This window comes from Macaca mulatta, chromosome 14, assembly GCF_049350105.2.
Source record: "Macaca mulatta isolate MMU2019108-1 chromosome 14, T2T-MMU8v2.0, whole genome shotgun sequence".
In the NCBI taxonomy this organism is placed as follows: Eukaryota; Metazoa; Chordata; class Mammalia; order Primates; family Cercopithecidae; genus Macaca; species Macaca mulatta.
In genome coordinates, this window is record NC_133419.1 from 104,195,672 (window position 1) to 104,219,930 (window position 24,259).

General features: G+C 35.3%; 1 protein-coding gene across 3 annotated transcripts in view; it reads left to right on the forward strand.

Annotated features, from left to right (window-relative positions):
• DYNC2H1 (dynein cytoplasmic 2 heavy chain 1) overlaps positions 1–24,259 on the forward strand; it is a 353,142-nt gene that overhangs the window by 222,919 nt on the left and 105,964 nt on the right. For all 3 annotated transcript variants that reach the window (XR_013404270.1, XM_015115562.3, XM_015115564.3), the window contains one exon: positions 23,113–23,229. Coding sequence is in view for 2 of the 3 variants with exons in the window: in XM_015115562.3 (XP_014971048.2) it covers positions 23,113–23,229 (117 nt within the window). In the remaining variant the exon portion in view is untranslated. The remainder of the gene's footprint in view (positions 1–23,112; positions 23,230–24,259) is intronic.

Consider the following 24,259-nt stretch of genomic DNA (forward strand, 5'->3'; position numbering starts at 1 on the left):
GAGAAGGGAAATGTTCCTTAATTATTCACCTTGAAGAATTTGAAATTATTTCTTCAGTTTAGCAAAATATCTTGCCCATAATTACCATATGTATTAGGGCTTTCATGGATTAAAATACCATGTTTGGAAAATGGCTTCAAGAGGTATTTTTCAATGTCCCTTATTTTGTCATGGCATTTCTCTGATTTAGCATCCAATAGTGCATTTTAAAGGCATCTATCAGCATTTTAAAATTTGTTTCTGTAGGTCAGTGTTGACATTTCCCTTTGAAAAAAAGAAGAAACGAGGGAATGGAAGGAATAAGCAACATGCAAGTTGATAGACTAATAAACATATTTCTAACCTCTTTAATGACTATACAGTTCTTGGTCCTTTAAGTTTTTACATAACAGAGCTGCCTGCCCTGGTTTATATGGAATGTTTCAATCAGAGGCTTCTACTAGTTTCAAAAGTAGAAATATGGAAAAGTTAGAAGCTGTACGAAAATTATGATCTAGGAATGAAGGAGAAAAATAGGATGTTTGGTGGGGGAAAAACATAGCTCTGGCCATGAGATTAGCAGAGAGGAGAAAAATATGCTTTGAAAATTGTTTTTTAAAATGGGAACCTTACAAGGAATCTCTCTAAGCCTAAGAACAGTGCTATAATTTTTATATTGCTAGAATTATATGAAATACCATTACTGACCCAGCCATCATGTATTACAAACCAAACTATGCCAATCAGATAGCTTTACTTAAACCTCTTTTAAAATTGTGATTTTATCTTTTCCCATATACAGTTCGTTAGTTTTTAGTGTATATGTGGTGTGATCCTTTTAACCTGTGTTTATAATGATGATAATGATGATGATAATGATTTTTATACTTCTTGTGCTCCCTGTAATAGGTTTTGTGGTAAGCATTTTATATGAATTACCTCACTTAACTCTCAGAATAAGAGAGGTTACTGTCAACTCATTCTATACTTGAGGATATTGAGGCCCAGGGAGATTTTTATTTTTCCCAAGATCACACCTTTAGAAAGCTCCTAAACTGGAACTTAAATGTGTTACTGAATACTGGTTCATGCCTGTATGACACACTCATAGAGCAAGGGTAAATAACTTGTGTTACGAGATTCAGTTGCTTTTCTCCATAAAGGTTTCACTTACCACATAACCTTATATGGGGAAAGAAAAAAGATCCCTTGCTTCACAAAAGTAATTGGCAAAGTATTCTTTTCTTGTTTTTTATTTTTTATGACTACATAGTTGTACATATTTATGGGGTACATATGATATTTGATAAAAGCATACACTGTGTAATGATCAAATCAGGGAATTGCAATATCCATCACCTCAAACATTTGTCACCTTTTTGCATTGAGAACATTCCAAATCTACTGTAGTTATTTTGGAATATAAAATAAATTATTATTAACTATAGTTTCCCTGTTGTGCCACCAAACACTAGGTCTTATTACTACTATAAAACTGTATTTTTGTACCCATTAACCAAGTCCGTTTTTATCCTACTCTCCCTCCCAACCCCTATACATACCCTACCCAATTTCTGGTAACTGTTATTCTACTCTCTATCTCCATGAGATCAACTTTTTTAGCTCCTAGGTATGAGAACATGCAGTATTTGTCTCTCTGTACCTGGCTTATTTCACTTAATATAATGTCTTCCAGTACTATCCATGTTTCACAAGTGACAAGATTTTATTCTTTGTTATGGTGAAATAATATTCCATTGTTTATTTGTACCATATTTTTTCTTTATCCATTCATCTGTTGATGGGCACTTAGGTCATATCTTGACTATTGTGAATACTGCCCTAATAAACACAGGAGTACAGATACCTTTCCAATATACTGATTTCTTTTCTTTTGGATGTATACCCAGCAGTGAGATTGCTGGACTTTTGGGAACAGGCCCCCAAATCTGGCCATAAACTGGCCCCAAAACTGGCCATAAACAAAATCTCTGCCGTACTGTGACATGTTCATGATGGCCATGACGCCCACACTGAAGGTTGCAGGTTTACTGGAATGAGGGCAAGGAACACCTGGCCCACTCAGGTTGGAAAACCGCTTAATGGCATTCCTAAGTCACAATAGCATGAGTGATCTGTGCCTTAAGGACATGTTCCTGCTGCAGATAACTAACCAGAGCCCAGCCCTTTATTTCGGCTCATCCCTTTGTTTCCCCTAAGAAATACTTTTAGTTAATCTATAGTCTGTAGAAACAAGGCTTATCACTGGCTTGCTGTCAGTAAATATGTGGGTAAATCTCTGTTCAAAGCTCTCAGCTCTGAAGGCTGTGAGACCCCTGATTTCCCACTCCACACACTGTATTTCTGTGTGTGTGTCTTTAATTCCTCTAGCGCCGCTGGGTTAGGGTCTCCATGACCAAGCTGGTCTTGGCACTGGACAATATAGTATTTCTATTTTTGGTTTTTTAAGGAACATCCATACTGTTTCCATAGTAGCTTACTAATTTACCTTCCAACTTTGTATGAAGATTCTCCTTTCTCTACATCCTCCCCAGCATCCATTATTTTTTTGTCTTTTTGATAAAAGCTCTTTTAACTGGGGTGAGATGATATCTCACTGTGGTTTTGATTTGCATTTCTCTGATGAGTAGTGATGTTGAGGATTTTTTTCTCTACCTGTTGGTCATGTGTATGTCTTCTTTTGAGAAATCTCTGTTGAGATCTTTTGCCTGTTTTTTAATCCGATTATTTGTTACTTTGCCATTGAATTGTTTGAATTGCTTATATATTCTTGTTACTAATCTCTTGTCAGTTGAATAGTGTGTGTATATTTTCCCCTGCTCTTCAGATTATCTCTTTGTTGATTGTTTTCTTTGCTGCGCAGAAGCTTTTAAGCTTGACATGATCCCATTTGTCCATTTTTGCTTTGGTTTCTTGTGCTTTTGAAGTCTTATTCAAGAAATCTTTGTCCAGATTAGTGCCCTGAAGCATTTCCCCAGTGTTTTCTTCTAGTAGTTTCACAGTTTCAGGTATTATATTTAAGTCTTTAATCCATTTTGATTTGATTTTTGTATATGGTGAGAGACAGCTGTCTAGTTTAATTCTTCTGCATAAGGATATCCCGTTTTCCCAGCACCATTTGTAGTTCTTTCCTCAACATGTTGGCACTTATTGAAGGTGAGTTGGTTGTAAATGTGTGGATTTATAACTGGGTTCCTTGCTCTCTTTCATTGCTCTGTGTGTCTGTTTTTACGCCCCTACCATGCTATTTTGGCTGCTCTAGGTTTCTAGTATAATTTGGAGTCAGGAAGTATGATTCCTCTAGTTTTGTTCTTTTTGCTCATGATTGCTTTAGGTATTCTGGATCTTTTATAGTTCCATATAAATATTAGGATTTTTTTTTTCTATTTCTGTGAAGAATGTCCTTGATATTTTGGTAGGGATTGCACTGAATTTGGGTGATATGGTCATTTTTACGATATTAATTCTTTCAAGCCATGCACATAAGATATCTTTCCATGTTTTTGTGTACTCTTCAATTTCTCTGTGTATTTTCGTATAGCCTCTTTTCAAGCTCACCAATTCTTCTTCTGCTTCATCACGTCTGCTGTTTAGACACTGATGTATTTTTCAGCTTGTCAACTGAATTTTTTTAGCCAGGAATTTTGTTTTATTTATTTTAAAAATTATTTTAATCTCTTTCTTAAAGTTGTCTGATAGAATTCCTTCTCTGTGTTATCCTGAAGTTTGTTGAGCTTCATGAAGACAGCTGTTTTGAATTTCTTGCCTGAGGTCACATGTCTTCATCACTCCAGGATTGGTCACAGGTGCCCTATTTAGTGTGTTTGGTGAGGTCATGTTTTCCTAGTTGTCCTTGATGCTTATGGACATTCATCATTGTCTGGGCATTGAAGTGTTAGATATTTATTTCCATCTTTGTGTTATGGCCTTGTTTGTACCTGTCCTTCTTGAGTGGGCTTTGAAGATTTCAAATATAATTGAGTGTTGTTACCAAAGCCTGTAGCTACTACAACCATTTACCAGGTGCCCTAACCCAGGTATGCTGTGACCCCTACCGACCCCTAGATATATAGCCTTGGTGGAGTTGGGCAAGGTGAGGCAGAATTCCTTGTGTTCCCAGGCAGAGTCTCTTGCTCTTGCCACTCTTTCCCCCAAGTGGAAGGGGTCTTTATGCTTGGCTGCCTTGAGTTGGGTGAGGGGTGATACCTGCACTCCTGTGCTCGGCACAGTTGACTGCATTAGAACACCATGAAAGCCAGAGGCCTCCCAGATCAGTGCAGCTTCCACCAGGGGTCACCCAAGGCCCATGGCCAACACCATGTGGCTGCTACTGACGTGTTTATTCAAGGCTGGAGGCCACTTATCAAGTGGTGAGTTCTGCTAGGAGTCAGTTTATCCCACCAGAGTTGTAGCTTCCCTTCTGGCCCTGGGTGGGTCAAGAAACCATTCAAGAGCAAAGACCTGCAATTGAAGGCTTTAGGATTCTATTTGTGTTTGGGTTTTTGTGTTTTCCTGTGGCTGAGCTTGTATTCAGTTGCAAGACAAAGTCTTCTGTATTCTTTCCCCTCTTTCCCACAAGTGGAAAGAGTCTCTGCATTGCATTGCCTGGAGTTGGGGGCGAGGACATCACTGGAGCCAGCGTCATGCTGGATTGCACTCCAAGCCCTGTCTCTGATGCCAGTGCAGCACTGGGGCTTGCGCAAGTACTATAGTTGCTCTGGCCCAACTGCCCCTCAAATTTATTAGAGGCCCAGGCCACTTTATTCTGCAGATGTTGAAGTAGGCTGAGACTTGGCTTTCTCTTTCTGATGATAGAGGCCTTCCCTCTGGCCCAGGGATGGTCTGTATGCCTCCTCTATGAGCACTGGCAGAATTCTGCCTAGTGTTGTATTCCATTGTGATAGGGCAGTACTGAGTTCCACTGCAGCATCCCACACTCACTTCACTCTCCCTCTTCCAAACACATAGATTATCAGTGCTATGCCGCCTGGGTTTGGGGGAGGGATGTTGTAGATAATGCAAGGTTACCTAGGTTATCCTTCCTACCCTTTTAAATGCCTCTCCCTTTGTTATTAAAGTTAGATACTGTGATTGCACACCTGATTTTTTTGTTTCTATAATAGTGTTTGCTTGTGTTGATAGTTGTTTAATTTGGTGTTCCTGCATGGGGCATGATTACTGGAGGGTTCTGTTTGGTCGTCTTGTTTTGTCCTTGTCTAAAGTCAGATCTTAATTACAAATGTATTTTTTTTTCTTTTTCTTTTCTTTTTTTTTTTTTTTTTGCATTCTACAGATAGGGAAGCCTGAATAAAATTTGACATTTTGACGTTAAGAAAATCTTGACATTAAAATCAATATTTTGCATTTACGTCACCTGCCTATGAAGCCTTATCTTTAGCTTCTATCCTCAGTAATTCTTCACAGCAGTAAACTTTATTGCTAAAGTATTTATGTGCAAGTAAAATATTGGATAAAAATAATTAGGTAATTTGGTATTTAATGAAGTTGTTCACTTCTTCAGTATTATTTAAAGTCCTGTCACATTTTATGGTAAATATTGATTTAAAGACTAAGTAGAATTTATGTTCATTGCTTATCTTAATACCTTGGTACCTGGATATCTGAAACTCATGATAGTATATTAAACTCTTGAATTCTGAGGCTGTGTTTTAGTACAACTCTCATAACTACTGTCTGGCCAGCAATTTCAAAATGTAATAGCTGCACTGGCCATTGATACTGGTGGAGGTGAGGTAGTTGCTTCACTCTGCCAAGAACAAACAAAGTAATGGCATAAAAAACAAATTATAGTTTTAAAGCAAGTCAGTATGACCATATGAATGATTAAGAAAGCTCGTAATAGTTACAAAGGTTAGAGATTTAAAACTGTAAGCAGAATTTGGGCATTAAGTGTATAAAATCAATAAGGAACACAAAGCTTTAACATGATTGGTGAAACCATTTTTTAAAGCCAGAGTTATACAGTCAAAGAAGTGACAAGGCTGTCTACTTGATTATTTTGAAAGCTGCTGTGTCCCATAACTATGCTGTTAAATTTGACAGTAGCACCCAGCTGCTATCTGTATACTTCACTTCTTTATGGAATCAATTCATTCAAAATCTTGGCAGGAGATCCATAAGTGCTAAACTATTCAAGTAATTCTCTTGCTTTCTATTTCTCTTTCCTAGATTTGTTTCCATAAGATTGTAAAAGCAAAACTCAGATCACTTAACAGCTTTTTTCTTTTCTTCCCCCCTCTTTTAAAATTTAACAGTTGTTAAATCCACAGTTGCAGATTGAGATTATTTAAAGTAATCCTTAAGCTGTCATAACTGCCTTTCCAGTTAAATTAAAATATGGGCAATTTCTCTTAGTGTAGTGTGGTTGGCTACTTATATAAGTATTATCTGGGAAGTTAGTTTACAAGGTAGATTCCTAAGTTCTATCCCACATCTGTAAAATTAGACTATCTTGAAGTGGGGCTCAGGAATCTATATTTTTTTTACAAACTTTTGGGGCAATTCTTAGGCACCCTTAATTTTAGGAGTATCTGTACTTCGAAGAAACTGTAAAGAATTGCTAATTTCGGTATCCTAAATGTCATCAAATCTGTATATCTGATTCTTTTCTAAAATCTGGCCCAAATAGAGTCACATTTCTCATTTGACTATAGGTTCAGAATTTTAAAAACTTAGTAAAGTACTCCTGGAATGAACTTTAGAAATAATTGATTCCAAATTTAGATACTGAGTTCCTAATGTTGTACACTTGTAAACAATAAGCTCTGCAGTATAACCCAGGTTTCTTGAATTATTTCAGTTCTTGCTATTGTAGGCTATTTCCAGGAATTCAGTTCTTTGAAACATTTTTATTTCAACCTGGGCAACATAGTGCGAAACCCTTCTCTACAAAAAATAAAAAAGCTGTGTGTGGTGGCATATGCCTATAGTCTCAGGTGCTTGGGATACTGAGGTGGGAGGAACACTTGAGCCTGGGAGGTTGAGGGTGAAGTGATCCGTGATCATGCTGAGAGGTGAAGCCAGCTGAACTTCCTGGGTGGAGTGGGGACTTGGAAAACTTTTCTGTCTTAAAAGAGTTTTGTAAAATGCACTAATCAGTGCTGTGTAAAAACGCACCAATCAGCACTCTGTAGCTAGCTAGAAGTTTGTAAAATGCACCAATCCACACCCTCTAAAATGGACCAATCAGCACCCTGTAAAATGGACCAATCAGCACCCTGTAAAATGGACCAATCAGCACTCTGTATTATGGACCAATCAGCAGGACATGGGTGGGGACAAATGAGGGAATGAAAGCTGGCCAGGCAGCCAGCAGTGGCAACTTTCTCTGGTCCCTTTCCACACTGTGGAAGCTTCGTTCTTTCACTCTTCACAATAAATCTTGCTGCTACTCACTCTTTGGGTCAGCGCCACGTTTAAGAGCTGTAACACCGCAAAGGTCCACGACTTGATTCTTGAAGTCAGTGAGACCACGAACCCACCAGAAGGAACCAACTCCAGACACATCTTGGGGGCTTGTCTGGGATATTGCCAAGCAGTAAATACCATCGGACCCCTTTCGCTTGCTATTCTGTTCTGTTTTTCCTTACAATTCGGGGGCTAAACACCAGGCACCTGTCGGCCAGTTAAAAGCGACTAGCGCGGCCACTGGACTAAAAACATGGGTGTCAGGCTTTCTGGGAAAAGGCTCTCTAATAACCCCTGACTGTTGGAGTTGGGAGTGTTGGTTTGCCTGGAACCAGCTTCTGGCTTTTCCTGTACTTAAGGGCTGAGCCAAGGGTCAACAGAGAGGAAAGCCACTTAGCTCCAGGGTCCCAACAAAAAGTTTGTTGACCCTGTAGCCATGAGCAGAGCTCTCAAAGTTACATTGACCAAGCGTGACTCGCCCATCTATCCTATCTATTCTGACCCTTACCTCCTGGGTCCTAATGCCTGTCAGACAAACTTCCTCCCACCTCTCTTCTCTGAGGCTAGTCCCACTTCTAAAAACCATTCCCTGTCTCTGGTGCTTTTTAAATTTCTCCTATAAGAATTATTTCTAATATAAATTTCAGGACTCTGTCCCTTTCTTTAGGTACCTGGGGTCACCAATCAGAAAGACATAATTTTTGCCCAAAGCCCCATTGGGGGCAGAGACTATCTGGAATTTTAGGATCCTTCCTCATGCAGGCAGGCCTAACAAAAGCTATTCCCAAAGCTAGGATGTGGGGAGCTTCAGAAATGATATCCTTCCTATTCATATGACGAGAAGTGAGGACAAAAGGCATCATTTCCAGAATCAACTCCGGACACAATGCCCCTGCATTCCTGTCCAGGCAACAGACCAAGACCTTGTCAATAAAATAAAATAAAATAAAATAAAATAAAACTTTGTTTTCTTCAGATGAGTGTTTTGAATTAGGAGTTTCTGGAATTTGGTAACTGCCAGTTTTGTGCTTCCATTTAGATGAACAAATCTCCCCAAAAAGTGCTTTTTCTATATTGAGTTTGTGATTTGGTTTCATGGCTATAAGAAAAAAGTGTCATATTATTCCATATCTTACTTAAGACTGTACACTTCAACAATTTCTAGCTGTGATTTATGGAATTAATAAATTTGGGGAAATGATTAAGTATAGTTCTTAGAATAGTCTTCAGCAAAACTACTCCGTCACTTTTAGGAGTCAATGAATTTCTGGAGCAATCTGAGATAAACACTGTGAAACTTTGGTGCAGACCCTTTTGACTTTTGTGCATCTTGTCAGTACCCTATGTAACCCAGAAAAATGTTTTAAAAGTCATTTGAATCAGCATTTACATAAACACAAAATCTTTCTGTAGAGATTTTTGATAGAGGCAAATAAGACTGAGTCTCTGGGCTGACTTCCTTATAATCTTAAACCGGTGCAACTCTATCCATGAAATAAGATTCTAATAATAGGATAGACATTTTCGTATTCTATAGATGGTAAAAGAAATAGTTGTTTTTTCCTCCAGTCACTTCCCATCTAATTCAGAATAAATGCATTCATTATAGAGACTTATGAGATCCTCCATCCTTAGGCCTTCTGCTCCCTTATTGCCTTTGTCCTCTGATCTTCCTCTTGCTCACTTTGTTGCAGCCACACCTGCTACACTTCCCTTGGGTTTCTGCCTTAGAGCCTTCATACCTTCTGTTCCTTTTGTCTGGAACATTCATACCCTAGATACCTGAATGGCTTAGTCTATTACTCCCTCTGGTCTCTGAATGTTACCTTATCAAACAGACCTTTTTTGAGCGTTTATATAATATAGCAACCTCCCCCAACACTTAGTTGCACTTATTCTCCTTAACCTGCTTTGTTTTTGAAAGACTTCTTAGTACATTTTTATCTTATTCTGATTTTGAATTTTTACTATCATTTCAAAATATAACCATTATATATATAAAAGAATAGGCCAGGTGTGGTGGCTCACGCCTGTAATCCCAGCACTTTGGGAGGCCAAGGTGGGCAGATCACGAGGTCAGGAGATCGAGACCATTCTGGCTAACACAGTGAAACCCCATCTCTATTAAAAATACAAAAAATTAGCCAGGCGTGATGGCGGGTGCCTGTAGTCCCAGCTACTTGGGAGGCTGAGGCAGGAGAATGGTGTGAACCCAGGAGGCAGAACTTGCAGTGAGCCAAGATCATGCCACTGCACTCCAGCCTGGGTGACAGAGTGAGACTCCGTCTCAAAAAATATATATATATGTAACATTAATATATTAATAAGTAATTAAAACATTAAAAGCATGAGGATATAATGAAACCCATGAACCAATAACTTCACCCAAGAATTAAGATATTACCATAACTTGCATCAACTTACGTGATTTTCTTCTATTCAATCCCCCTCCCATTCTGCTGAAGGACCCACCATTCTGTTTTGTTTAAAACTCTTTTTGTGGTTTTACATATTTTTTTAATAGTTCTATTATGTGCATGCATTCTTTCAATCTCTCACACATGCATTTGTGCCTAAAAACACAGTTTGTTTTGCTTATTTTTTGAACATTATAAAGCAGTATTGTGAGGGATATCCTAGGACTAGCTTTCTTCCTTCACCTCTGTCTGAGATTCATTATTGTGGTTGGTTTGGCTGTTTCATTCTTTATTCTTATTGTACAATATTTCATTATGTAAATATAGCACAATTTGTGTATCCATTCCCCTATTGACAGACATTTGTGTTACTCCAGGGTTTTTTTGTTTTTTTTTTTTTTTTTTTTGACTATTGACACAATGCTACTAGGAACATTTGTGGCTATGTCTCGCTACTGCATAAGCTCAAGAGTTTCTCTAGAGTATATGCTTAGGAACAGAATTGCTATGTCAAATTGTTTTTAGTGGTTGTACTAATTCACTCTTGTGTGAACAGTATGTAGTATCTTCATTCTTTTAATCCTACTAGTACTTGGTATTTTGGGATGCCTTTATTGTTGCCAGTCTGGTGGGTTAAAATGGTACTTCATTGTGATCTTGATTCACATTTTTTATTGCTATGGAGACAGTATGCATCTTTCCATATGTTCTTCAGCCATGCCTGCTTTTTCTATTGGAGAAACAGCAATGAGGCTGATGTGGCTTAAGCACAGTGAGGGAGAAGGGGAGTGGTGGGACATGAGGATGGGAGGTAGCTGGGGTGGAGGTAGACTAGGTCATAAGTCTTGTGAGCCATGAAAATAACTACATTACTCTGGCAAAGTATGTTTTCTAGAGAATAGACTACTGGGTAGTAAGACTTAAAGCAAAGAGAGATGTTAGAAAACAGTTGCAGTAAGCTAATGCTGTTGCTCAAAATGGTAGCAGGTTTGGGGAGGCAATTGTTATTAATAAAATTTCTGATTAGCTTTAGTTCTGTAAAAGTTATATATGTTTTTGTATAAGAGCTACATATTTCTATGTGCTAGCTACATATTCACTTATTTTCTCCTAAACATACTTTGAAACTCCAGAACTTTATTATTTTTTTCATAGTTTCAATAGCAATTTCATGGCAAAATTTTAAAAACCTATTATATTTATTCTTAAAATGTAATGACTTTTCTATTGCCAAAGATTTGAAGATTAATTGCTAGTGTAATAATTTTAGCATCATTGCATCGAATGGCTTTTATGAACCCAGCAGCTGTGGTTACTCATATTCAGCAGCTGTGGTTATCCTGACTCAAATGGTTTTTCATCAGTTATTAGAAAAGTCACAAGTTCCTGGTAAATTCATTTTTGAAATTGGAAAGCTTAAGTTCCCATTTTTTCTCAGATATACTCTATTTGAATATATTATCCCATATTTCAAGAGCATATTTTTAGCCGCAACTTAGCCAATAGCACCATCAGCAAAAAGAGATAATGTATTTGTACCTTTGTACACAGTGTAATAACTTCTGATATCTAATTGTAGACAAATCTGAATTTGAATACTTTTCATATTTTGAGTTCTAAGACCATTAGACAAAAGCAAGTTGACTGAAGGATATCACCAGTCTATTTCATTTTGTAAAATATGTAATGATGTTACATTTTTCCTTTTGGATATTTATGTAGAAATAATATATTTACTAATATCATAGACTTGATTTTCCAACCTTTATTAGGTTATCATTCAGTAAGATATAAAAGTGTCTCTTTGAAAATGCAGTTAAAGGGAAAGAACTATGTACTTATCTTTCCTTTGTGAATTATGTTTCAAGATAACGAAAGAAAAGTTGATAAAACTCTTCCTTATTGAATAATTCTAGATAATAAATATGGCAGTAATGATGAAATTTGAAAAGTCATTATTTCACAAACTCTAATAAAATAATTGGTTCAGACAATGATTATCAGAGGTTGAACCCATTAGATGGAAGGTTTACGGGGGTGTTTGCAAGAGAAGGATAAGCTGTCACCACCTGTACCCTGTGATCAATCTTTGCATCAGAAAGAGGAGGCATTCAGACACTATGCACCTCCAAACGTGATGAAATATGAAGTACAATTTCCAAAAGTATTCTTTCAAAAAGAGTAAACCTGAGCCTAATCAAGTTTTAGAACTAATTTACCATTAACAGGAAACATAGGTATAAAAGAACAAGGTAAATGACAACACTGGAACCAGAATGCGGGACAGTTTGCAAGATAATGAACTCAGTTTAATCAACAAGTTAATGGCAGGCAAAAGAGGCAAGCGAGAAGGACTTCTCTATATTAATAAGACTTATAATACATAACAATTTATGACCTTTCTGTGAATCCTGATTTAAACAATTCAATTAAAACAAATTTTGAGACTGTCAGAGAAATTTAAATATGGGCTGGGTGCCATTAATGTGATACCAATTAATTTTTTGTTTCTTGGGAGAAGTAATGGCATTATAGTAGTTATATCATTTTTTTTCTTTAGAGATACATATTGAGTATGTAGGAGTTAAATAACATGTGGTCTGGAATGTGTTTTAAAACATGTAAGGAATAATAACAAAAGGGAGATGAATGAAGCAAGTGCAGGAAAGTGTTGACAGTTGTTGAATCTACATTATGGGTATCTTTGGGTTTCTTTGAAAATGTTCATAATAAAAATCAATTTTTGTGTATCTTTGGAAATGTTCATAGTAAAATTAATATTTAAAGTTTTTAAAATGTCATGTATATTTACATGTATGTTCTTGACCTTGTCACCCACCTTTTAGTACTTTCTTTTACACAGCTATTAGCACTTTTCTCCAAAAAAGTCTTGGGTGGGAGGTAGCATCCCCTATTACTGCAATGTTGAAAATGGCAAACACTTTTCAAGTTGCCCTCATAGCTAAAGAACAGTCATGCCAGCCACCAACCCCAGTTTCTAACAGGGAACTAGTGAATCAAAGAGGCAGTTTCTTTGCTCTCTTGAAAGGCAGTGGCAAATTAACCTACACTGAGTAAAAGGAAGTCATAGTGATAGGGGAGGAAAGATTAGACGGAGGAGGGATTGTGAAGAACCAAGAGATAATTTTCGAGGTGATGAAAATGTTTGTTATTTAACACTAATTAGCAAGTTATAATTCCTGGTAACATCCAGAACTGAAGGCAAAGGTGATGGAAAAACCATAGCTTCTATGTTCAGTGGCACTATCAGGTTTTCCTTTTTCCACCAGAATAACCAGTGTTTAACTGGCCCTAGCCCAGTTTTTAACTTTCCTGATAATTCTGTAAACTACCTAACATTGTTTTAATAATTATCTTTTTTTACTTTTTACAGCTTTATTGAGGTTAATTAGCATTCAGTAAACAGCACATATTTAGAGTGTCTATTTTGGTAATTTTTGAAATATGTATATATGTTTGAGGCTGTCACCACATCAAGATAATGAACATCCCCATTACCCCCAAAAGTTTTCTGTTAGCACTCCCTCCTGTTTCTTCTCCCCTATTCCCAGGCAACCACTGATTTCTTTTTTATCAGTATAGATTAGTTTGCATTGTCTAGAGTTTTATATAAAAGAACAATATAGTTTACCATTTTCTTTATGGCTTCTTTCTCACTCAGCACAATTATCATAAGATTCATCTATGTTATATATATTAGGAGCTCTTCCTTTTTAATGCTAAATAGTATTCCATTGTATGAATATACCACAATTTGTTTATTCATTCAGTCATTGAAGATATTAGTTTGTTTTTGGCTCTGATATGGTTTGGCTGTGCCCTCATCCAAATCTCATCTTGAATTGTAGTTCCCATATCCCCCATGTGTGAAGGGAGGGACCTCTTCCTTCACACATGGGTGATTAGATTATGGGAGGCAGTTTCCCCCAGGCTGTTCTCATGATCGTGAGTTCTCACGAGATCTGATGGTTTTATGAGGGGCTTTCCCCCTACATTGCTCTGCACTTCTCTCTCCTCTTCCATGTGAAAGACATGTTTGCTTCCCTTCCACCATGATTGTAAGTTTCCTGAGGCCTCCTCAGTCATGCAAAACTGTGAGTCAATTATATCTCTTTCCTTTGTAAATTACCCGGTCTCAGGTATTTCTTCGTAGCAGCATGAGAGTGGATTAATGCAGGCTCCTACATTAAGCTGCTATGTATATTTAAATATTGATTTTATATCTTCATATGAACATATTCTTTTATTTCCCTTGACCAAATACCCAGTAGTGGAACGGCTAGATTATGTGACAGTCATATGTTTAATCTTTTAATTAACTGTAAAACTGTTTTCAAATGTGATATATAATAGATATTATTTTAAAAAATAAATAGATGAATGTATTAGGAGAGATGAGGTCTTACACGTATTTGGTTGTGTATACACATGATATAGTGCATTTATATGTTCCATGTGTCTTATTTGTATTTTGATAAATAACAAAAGTATATTTTTACTACTAGTAAGTAGGATTGTTAGAGCCGCTAATTATTCAGAGTGCAACAAAGTATCATCTCAAGGCAGATACAGCATTTCATATAATTTAGTAATTAATACCAGATCTTATTTAGTATTAACCAGTTATACACAAAATAGGAATATATATGATTTATAATGAAGTGTTCTGCCTAGTACTCCAAATAATATAGCTCAGTATTTGAAAACCGATATATTCATTGTGTGGGTATGAATTTATAATAAATATCCTTCGATAACAGGTTCATTCTCAATTTGCTTATGTTAAAATTGCACTAACTAGTGGATCTTCTGAGATTTATATCCAGGCTTTTAATGTCATATTACCTTGAAAAATGATGATGTGAGTTCTTAACATGGTAGAGTGCCTGTACATTTCACTTTTGATCTTGAGTGAAATCTCATCTCACACATCACCAACATAAATTACAATTTGGTCTTGTGTGTGACTGGCGTAAATATATTTAGAGACATGAGAAATACAAAGAAAAGTTTTCCCGCCTCCCCCTTTATCCTGCATATGTGAACATTAGAAAGATAAACCACTGCGTACTCTCCTGTCTGATGTTAGTATATGGTTTTGGGGGGGTATGCATTTTTATGTATGCAGGGAAATTTTATATGGTTTGATACATCTTGATGTATTTGGTAACGCAGTTAAACACCATCATTGAACGTGGCCAAGCATGCACAGGGAGCATGAAACTATCAAGGGTTTTTGAGGCCCCAAAATCATTAAAATAGAATATTTGGGCTGAAATTTAAAAATGTAATATTGTTTAATGAATTTCTATTCATTTCAAAAACAGAAGATACATATTGTAAACATAAAAGTATTCTAAATTTTTTTCTGCAATTATAATATTATCTGAGAAAACTGATTTAGTGTTTTTCCTTTATAATTCTTAGACATTTGTCTTTGTCTTCTTGGGATAGGTAGGTCCTTATGTGCAGTGTTGAATAAACGTAGTGAGAGTTGGCATCCTTACCTTGCTATGAGTTTAAAGGGAATGGTTTTTAACATTTTATTATTATGGTATTTGCTTCATTTTATAGATACCATTTATCAGGTTGTATTAGTTGGCTTGGCCTGCTATAACAAAATACCACAAATTGGGTGGCTTAAACAACAGAAATTTATTTTCTCACACTTTTGGAGGCTAGAAGTCTGAAATCAGGGTACAGCATACTCAGTTTCTGGTGAGGCTGCTCTTCCAGGCTTGTAGACAGCTGTCTTCTTTCTGGGTCCTCATGCGTCCTTTCATTTGTACATGTGCGCAGAGAGAGAGTGAGCAAGGTCTCCAGTGTCTCTTCTTCCAGGGACTCAAATCCTATCAGATCAGGCCCCGACCCCTATGACCTCATTTAACCTTAATTGCCTCCTTAGAGGCCACTTGTCAAAACACAGCCATAATGGGAGTTAGGGCTTCAACAGATGGATTTTAGGGGGAACACAAACATTTAGTCCATAAATTTAAAATGTTTTCTAATATTCCCAGTGCTTCTCTTAGTCTTCACTCTACAGCAAACTATCTCAAAACTTAGTGACTTGAAGTAATAATGTTTTCTATTTTTAAATGATTCTGTGGGTTGGCTGGATTATTCCTTTTTAGTTTCACTTGAGCTTACATGTAAGGTTGACTTTATTTGGAGAGTTGAGCTGGAAGGTTCAAAATGGTCTTACTCATGTTTGTAGACGGTGCTGGCTATTAGCTAGGGTGACTTGGTTCTTGATGTGGCCTTTTGTCTACAGGATGCTAGGATGGTATATCAGGGTTTCAAGTCCAGAAAGTACACTGCATGTCCTTTTGAAGTCTAGGCTTTGTAAATTACACATTGCTTTTGCTGTATTCTGTTAATCAAAGCAAATCCAGCCCAGATTCAAGATGGTGGAGAAGTAGATATGTCTTGAAATGGGGGGAGAAGAACATTGCATTGCAAAGGATGTGATTGTAGGAATGCATCATTTATCGAAGGCTATTATTATAACAATCTCCCAAATCTTTGCTAAGTTTGCTAGGGGTAATTTGTTAAGAATATGTTGATGAATTTTATTGTCTGTGTTTCCTCTAAATATTGAGAAGATTATATACTTTCTTCTCCTTAATTTATGTGAATTATAGTTTCTATGATTGAACCATATATGCAATGTCATCCTGTATATCTTTTTTAAAATGTTGTTTGATGTTTATTTATTTACTTGAATCTGTGTTCAGGAGTAAGACTGGTCTTTGAATTTACATTTTCTTTGGTATTAAATTTTTACTAGCCTTTATAACATTATTTGGAAAATGTTGCCTCATATTTCTAGTCTCTGAAAAAGTAAGTGCAAAAAGTATTTGTTTTCAAAAATGCTAATATAACTTACATATAAACTATTGGTGCCTGAGATTTACTTTGAGATAGTATTTTTAACTTCTAATTTAATTTTTTGACCAACTCTAGCCCCACTTAGTGAAACTCCACCATTCTTGAGATTGTTTTATTAATTTGCATATTCCTAAGAATTTCTCTATTAGCCAAATTTGCAACTTTTTATGGTATAAAGCTTAAAATAATCTCATGGCATCTTTTAGTATTTTCTGTATCTGTAATTTCCTTTAAAAGTAGAATTTTAAAATAACATTTTTCCATTTTTAATTTTACCAGTAGCTATCTACCATTCAGTCTGGTAAGAAGTCTCTTATTAGTGTTTTCAGTGAACCAACTTTTGGCTTTTTAAAACCTCTGATCTCTTTTGTGTCTGTTTTCTATTTAAATTTTGTTTGCCCTTATTGTTACAGATAACTTTCATCTATATTCTTAACTGTGTAATTTATACGTTTTACTCAATTTTTAGCATTGCTTCTTTTTAACATAAGATTTGCTACTATAATTTTCCTCCAGAATCTCATTAACTGCCCATTCACTATTGTATAAATTTTGATATGTGGTTTTTTCATGAACACAGTACTTTAAAATTTTATTAAAATTACTTACTTGACCTTGAGTTATTTAGAAATGTGTTTTGTATTTCCAAGTGTAGGGGGGTAATTTTGGTAACATTTTACCAATTTCTAACAATTACACTGTTGCCAGATATGATCTGTGTGATATCAACTCTTAAATTTGCTAAGACTAGCTTTATGGTCTAATATGTGGCTGATGTTCTTAAATGTTCTCTGTGTGCTTGAAAGAATGTTCTTGCTTTTACACTGTTGGTGAAAATGTAAATTAGTTTTACCATTGTGGAAGACAGTGTGGCGATTCCTCAAAGATCTAGGACCAGAAATATCATTTGACCCAGCAATCCCATTACTGGGTATATACCCAAAGGATAATAAATCATTCCATTATAAAGATACATGCATGCAGATAATTATTGTAGCACTGTTCACAATAGTGGAAACATGGAATCAACCCAATACCCATCAATGATAGACTGAATAAAGAAAATGTGGTACATATACACCATGGAATACTATACAGCCATAAAAAGAAATGAGATCATGTCCTTTGCAGGGACATGGATGAAACTAGAAGTCATCATCCTCAGCAAACTAACACAGGAACAGAGAACCAAATACCATATGTTCTCCTTCATAAGTGGGAGTTGATCAATGAGAACACATGGACATAGGGAGAGGAACAACACACACAGGGCCTGTCAGGGTGTGGGCATCAGGATAAATGGCTAATGCATCCGGGCTTAATACCTAGGTAATGAATGGGTTGATAGCTGCAGCAAACTACCATGGCATACATTTTCCTATGTAACAAACCTGCACGTTCTGCACATGTATTCGAAACTTAAGCTTTTTTTTAAAAAATGATGGTTTGTTCTCCAGATATTGGGTGTATTATATGTCCTTTGGTCATGCTTGTTGATTGTGTTCAAATTTTCCATATGTGTTCCGTATGTGATCTACCAATTGCTGAGAAACCCACGTTAAGTGTCCTACATAATGCTAGATTTCTATTTCTCTGTATCTTCTGGTAATTTTATCATCTACAACATCTGTGTTTTTAAGTATTAGGTTGTGCAAAAGTAATTGCAGTTTTTGCCATTACTTTTAATGACAAAGTATCTATCTGTGTGTGTGTGTGTGTGTGTATATATATATACAAAGATACTTAGAATTATGTCAATAGATAGTGATGCTTTTATCCCTTGTAATACTTTTTGCTTTAAATTTTCTTGAGGTTTACTAAAAAAGGGTTACCTTTTAACTTTGAAATCTATTACCTTTTAACTTCGAATGTCCTTCTGTTTTAGGTACCCACTTTTAAATATATATACATAATGTTTAACCATTAACATATAAACATATTTTTAGTTGTTTTTAAGTAAAGTAATAAATTACTGCAATTATTGATTTATTTGGATTCATTAATATCATTTTTAAAAAATCTCCTCTTTGGGCCAGGTGTGGTGGCTCACGCCTGTAATCCCAGCACTTTGGGAGGCCGAGGCTGGCAGATCGCGAGGTCGGGAGACCAAGACCATCCTGGCCAACGTGGGGAAATTCTGTCTCTACTAAAAATACAAAAATTGGCAGCGTGGTGATGCGTGACTGTAATCCCAGCTACTCGGGAGGCTGAGGCAGGAGAATCGCTTGAACCAGGGAGTTGGAGGTTGCGGTGAGCTGAGATAGCACCACTGCACTCCAGCCTGGCAACACAGCCAGGCTCCGTCTCAAAAAAAAAAAAAAAAAAAAAAAACACAAAACTCCTGTTTGGCCTGCTGTTTTTTGTGACCAAGGGCCTTCTACTGTACCCTTGTTTGCATTCTTTTAGATTCATTTTCCCTTTTTAAAAAAAATTCTGGTTTTTTTTTTTCTATTTTGGAAAATTTATTCTATACTTATTTTTTTCCTCAATGGTTATACTAAATTTTAATGTACCATCCTTCCATACAATACGATGATTTAGAATGCTTTAACTCTGCTCACTTTATCCCAACTTAAATATGATTATTTTTCAGTGTTTTATTTCTGTTGTATATTGGGATCATACTTCAATAGATTTATAAATTTCTTAAACATTTTCTTTGCTTACTATTCCTTTTTGCTTATTAGACTCTCTTTTTTTTGATGATTTCCTTCTAGCTAGTGTCCATGGTTTAAATAGTGAAGCTGCACTCTCAGTTTTGTCTCAAAATACTCATATTTTATATTTTCTCAAAAAATAATTTTGCTAAATTTATAACAATTCTAGGTTGACAGTCTTTTTGTCAACATGTTTTGTCTTCTGTTGTTGCAGTTGGGAAGTATTTGTTTGGAATAATCTATTATTTCTTTCTAGCTTCTTGTAATATCTTTTTTTTTTTCTCAATGTTCTACAGTTACATTGGGCAGTACCAGCTGATTTTATTTATTCTGGTTGGGATTCTTTGACTTTTCTGAATATGAGAAGTATTGTCTTTCACTAGTTCTGGAAAATTCACATAAAGTTTCTTTTTAAAAATTGCCTCTGTCTCCTTTTATTAGCTCTTCGTATAGTAATAACGCTGAGTAGGCATATATTAAGCCTTTTTATTTTCTTCTCCATGTTTAAAAAATCTTATTTATTATTTTGTGTCTTTGTATTTTTTCTCCTTTTTGGCTTTAGCCTTTAAGATTTTCATTATTTTCTTTGACAATTCTGTCATAAATTTTAAGTCATTTTGTTGATGTTCTTGCTTATTCTTAATTTTGAAATGTGCTTTATCATAAAATTTTCTCCAGAAATCTAGTCTGTGTATTCCCTGTAACAAAAATGTAAATTATTTAATTTCTTTGACATCTATAAAATGAGAATTAGTGTTTATATTCCTTCTTATTCCAAAGAAGAATTACTGTCAGTGACTAACAAAAATGTAAATAATCTACTAGTATAAAATCAGTAGTTGAGGAAATTAGTGTAAGAGAAAATTAGCATGGGAAAATAAAATAAAACTAAGGAAACAGTTTATGCCAAACAAGACAAAACAAACAAAAAAGGTTGTACTTTCTATAAAGTTGGTATTGTTTGATCAAAAATCATTTGGGGTGCTTCATGATATCCAACGGAAAATACAATTATATATAAAATTTAGTGTCTTACAACAAAACATACCAATTGCTCAGAAAAGGTAGGTGTTCCTGAAATGCCTGTCACTGGTCTTTGAAATGACAACAGGTGAAGTAGGAGTGACAAAATCTGTGGTTTTCCTATAATTTCTTCATTTTGAAATATTATTTTCTGAATGTTTTATTTTTTAGAGATGGGGTCTTGCTTTGTCATGTAGACTTGAGTTACAGTGGCATGATGGTAGCACACTGCAGCTTGGAATTCCTGGGCTCAAGCAGTCTTTCTAGGTCAGCCTCCTCAGTAGTTACAGGTGCATACCACCATACCTGGCTAATGTGTTTTTAAAATTTTTTAAGAGAAGAGGTCCCAATATGTTGCCCAGGTTAGTCTCAAACTCTTAGCCTCAAGTGATCCCCCCACCTCAGGCTCCTGAGTTGCTAGCATTGCAGGTGTGAACCACTGTGCCTGGCTCCTTTACAATTCTTACAGATCGCCCAAAGCATGCCAGTGGCATAATTCATGCTGTTAATTATGGGTAGAAAGTGGAAGAATTGATGTAAATATGTTGTTAATGAATGAAATTTTATCCCTTTTGATACCATTTTAAAGTAGTATGATGAAAAAATTTATTTAACTGGTTTAAAATATGAAAAATAGGTATTTTATTATCTATGCTTTATAAAAAAGATAAGTATATGTGTTAGATTTTGTAAAAACAGATAGTTCATTGGTACAAGTTATAGCCCTGTCTTTGTTAATAAAAATGTTATTAGACGTTTGAACTCCCTTTCTTATTACTGCCTGTTATTTAAAAATTATAATATGATAGTATTATCTAAAAAGAAATCCTCACATGTTATTTTTCTTGGACAGAAGACGTCTTTTTTTGGTTGGTGTACATTTGATTCTTAAAACAGGTCTTAACATCATGCATAAAAAAATTTGCACTCTTTTTCCTTTAGACATCTCTTTGCATTCTTATTTGTTTTCTGTCATGTTTGACAAATTTAAAACACAAATAATAGCAAAACTTGAGTTAAAATAGTACTTCTTCTGACTACCAACTAGTTGTGTTTTGTGGTGTAGCAAAGCTGATAAATTAGGTGCTATTTTATGGTTCAGCTAGAGCAAATGAAAATAATTTATCAGAAAACCAAAAAAAAAAAAAAATCAAACACTGAATCACAGGTTTTTAAGAATCAGTGAAACACTCTGGAAGTGACTTGAGTTTAACAGCATGATTATTGATGTTTAACAGTTAAGTTGTACATTCATTCTGAAAGATTTATGGCCTTAATTTTATTATGAACTTTACTAATGTAAGAGTCTAACGAAATATGAAATATAGTTCAATATGTTACAAAAGGAAAAACAAATCACATTTCTCCCAAAGTGAAAACTTAAGTAGTCAACATGCTATAAATGTTGAAGTTTAAAATACTGACTTAGGAAGACATATCTGGTTTTTTGGATTTATTTTGTTTGTTTTAGACAAACAATGAGATAAAACAATCTTAATATTTAGGTATAATATGAAAAACAGTATATACATCATTGATTTTATATATGTAAACACACATATATCACAATATCTGTAGCCTAATATTTAGCATAGTTAGTAATATTCTGGATCATTAACAAATGATTAATAAGGTTCATTAATGTTCTTAAAATGGGAATCATTCAGTATTATTTTAGAAAAAAAGTGAGTGAATTGATTTTGGTGAGAATAGTGATAAAGAAACTGGTAATAAGGACATTATAGAATTGAAAGCCCTAAATAGGGAATACTTACCTTGCCTTGTTTGAATTGATTGACCCATTCTTTTTTCACTGGGGCCTTGTATGTAGAGGAAACATTGAAATTACAACTTAAAGTTAATGTAGAGCATTAAAACATTTACAAATAATTTATCAACCAGTAATTATTGCTTTACCATTTTATACGGTTTATTATGCTATTGTTTTTCCATTCATTTCATATTTTTAAGGAAACTATCTTTGTCAGCATTTTGAGATTATGAAATTTAAATCAAAACAATTCCAGATTTCAGAAATGAACAAATAGAGACACCAAGTGGTTATTAATTATGGGCAATTAGAGCTTTCTGGGTAAAGAGGCAGCTTTAGGCTAGGACTGGTGGCTCATGCCTATAATCCCAGCATTTTGGAAGGCTGAAGTAGGAGGATTGCTTGAACCCAGGAGTTCAAGACTATCCTGGACGACATACTGAGACATAGTCTCTACCAAAAATAAAATTAGCTAGGCATGGTGGCACACACCTGTAATCCCAGCTAGTAGGGAGACTGAGATGGGAGGATCGCTGGAGCCCAGGGATTTGAAGCTGCAGTGAGCTATGAATTGCGCCATTGCACTCTGGCCTCGGTGACTGAGTGAGACCCTGTCTCAAAAAAATCCAAATAACAACAAATGAAGCATCTTTCAAATACAAGCCATTACAGTATGTAATTTTAAAATCGTTTTTCTCCAGCTTTAAGTTCTTTTATTTTTTTAAACTGCTTAAACAGTAAAATATTAAGCGAGTTGAAGAAAGATAATATGATTATAAACTGTTGACAACATTTTTTCTCTCTATTTTTATAAAACAAAATATGTCTGTTTTTGTACCTATGCTCTTTCTTCCTGTTCGACTGAAATTATTTTTATTTGTTGATACTTATTATTTTCTTCATTCAGGTTATTTCACAGTTGAGGATTTTGGGCAGATCCATAACAGCTGGTTCCAAATTTGATAGAGAAATCTGGTCTAATGAACTTTCTCCTGTCCTCAATCTCTGGAAGAAACTAAACCAGGTTAGTAGTGGAATATTCTTCCGATTCTTTTGCTTTTTTCTCCCTGTCATTTTTTCCAGCATCATAATCATGTACTCCCCATTTCTGCCTGAGTCATACAAGTAATCACATTGCACAGGTTCCTAACTGTGAAGTCATGGCCTAGGACCTCCTTTCTCCATACCAGTGCACATCAAAGTTAGTATTCTTTACTCTCTCTTTTATGAAATTGATCTTTCCTTATCTTTAAATAAGTAATCAAATTCACATAATTTCAGTTTTCCCTTTTAGCAGTTCATTCCTTGTCTCGATGTTTGATAATTTTCTTCCCTTAGGACTACGCTTCTTGTAACAGTTTCTGAGCCCAGTTTCCAACTTTTTTTCAATGACATTGGCAGTTTTGTATTTTCTAGTGATTTTCCCAATTCGTGCAGTTCTTAAAATGTATATACATATACAACCATGTAGGTATTCATATTATATATATTATTATGTAATATAGCTATTTATTCTGAGAATAATATATGATTATTTTCAGTTTTTACTTAGTAATATGGAAATGGAATTATTTGCATAATTGACTAAGTTTACCTCTTATTAAACAGAAAACCAATAGCAAAAGTAACCTTAATTATTGCAAAGATCTCATCTTACATTTTGGAGACATAATCCAGGTATTCGTTGGAAAGTTTCCTTCTCCGTGAAATATAGTTAACTTGTTTGACTCAATTTCCAGAGTTTGGGGGAAGATTAGAGTCCACTCTATAGTTTTGGCACCTTAGTCCCCTATAATTTTTCTCTGCCTACTTCTAAATTTGTACTGTCCATGTTGTTTTTATTCCAAATTCGACTTAACCTTAAAGCACAACTTACCTATCTGTTTTTTATAAGAAATCCGGTCATGTGATTTTGTAGCTTTAGTGATCATTAATGAAGTGCGAGGAACAGCTCATATTGCTAAGTGTGCTGTCTTCTACTAAGTCACTTTTCTTTGAACTACATTCTTTGAAGTTTTAGCACTTCTTAAAGTTCCCACAGTTGACTCTTCCAT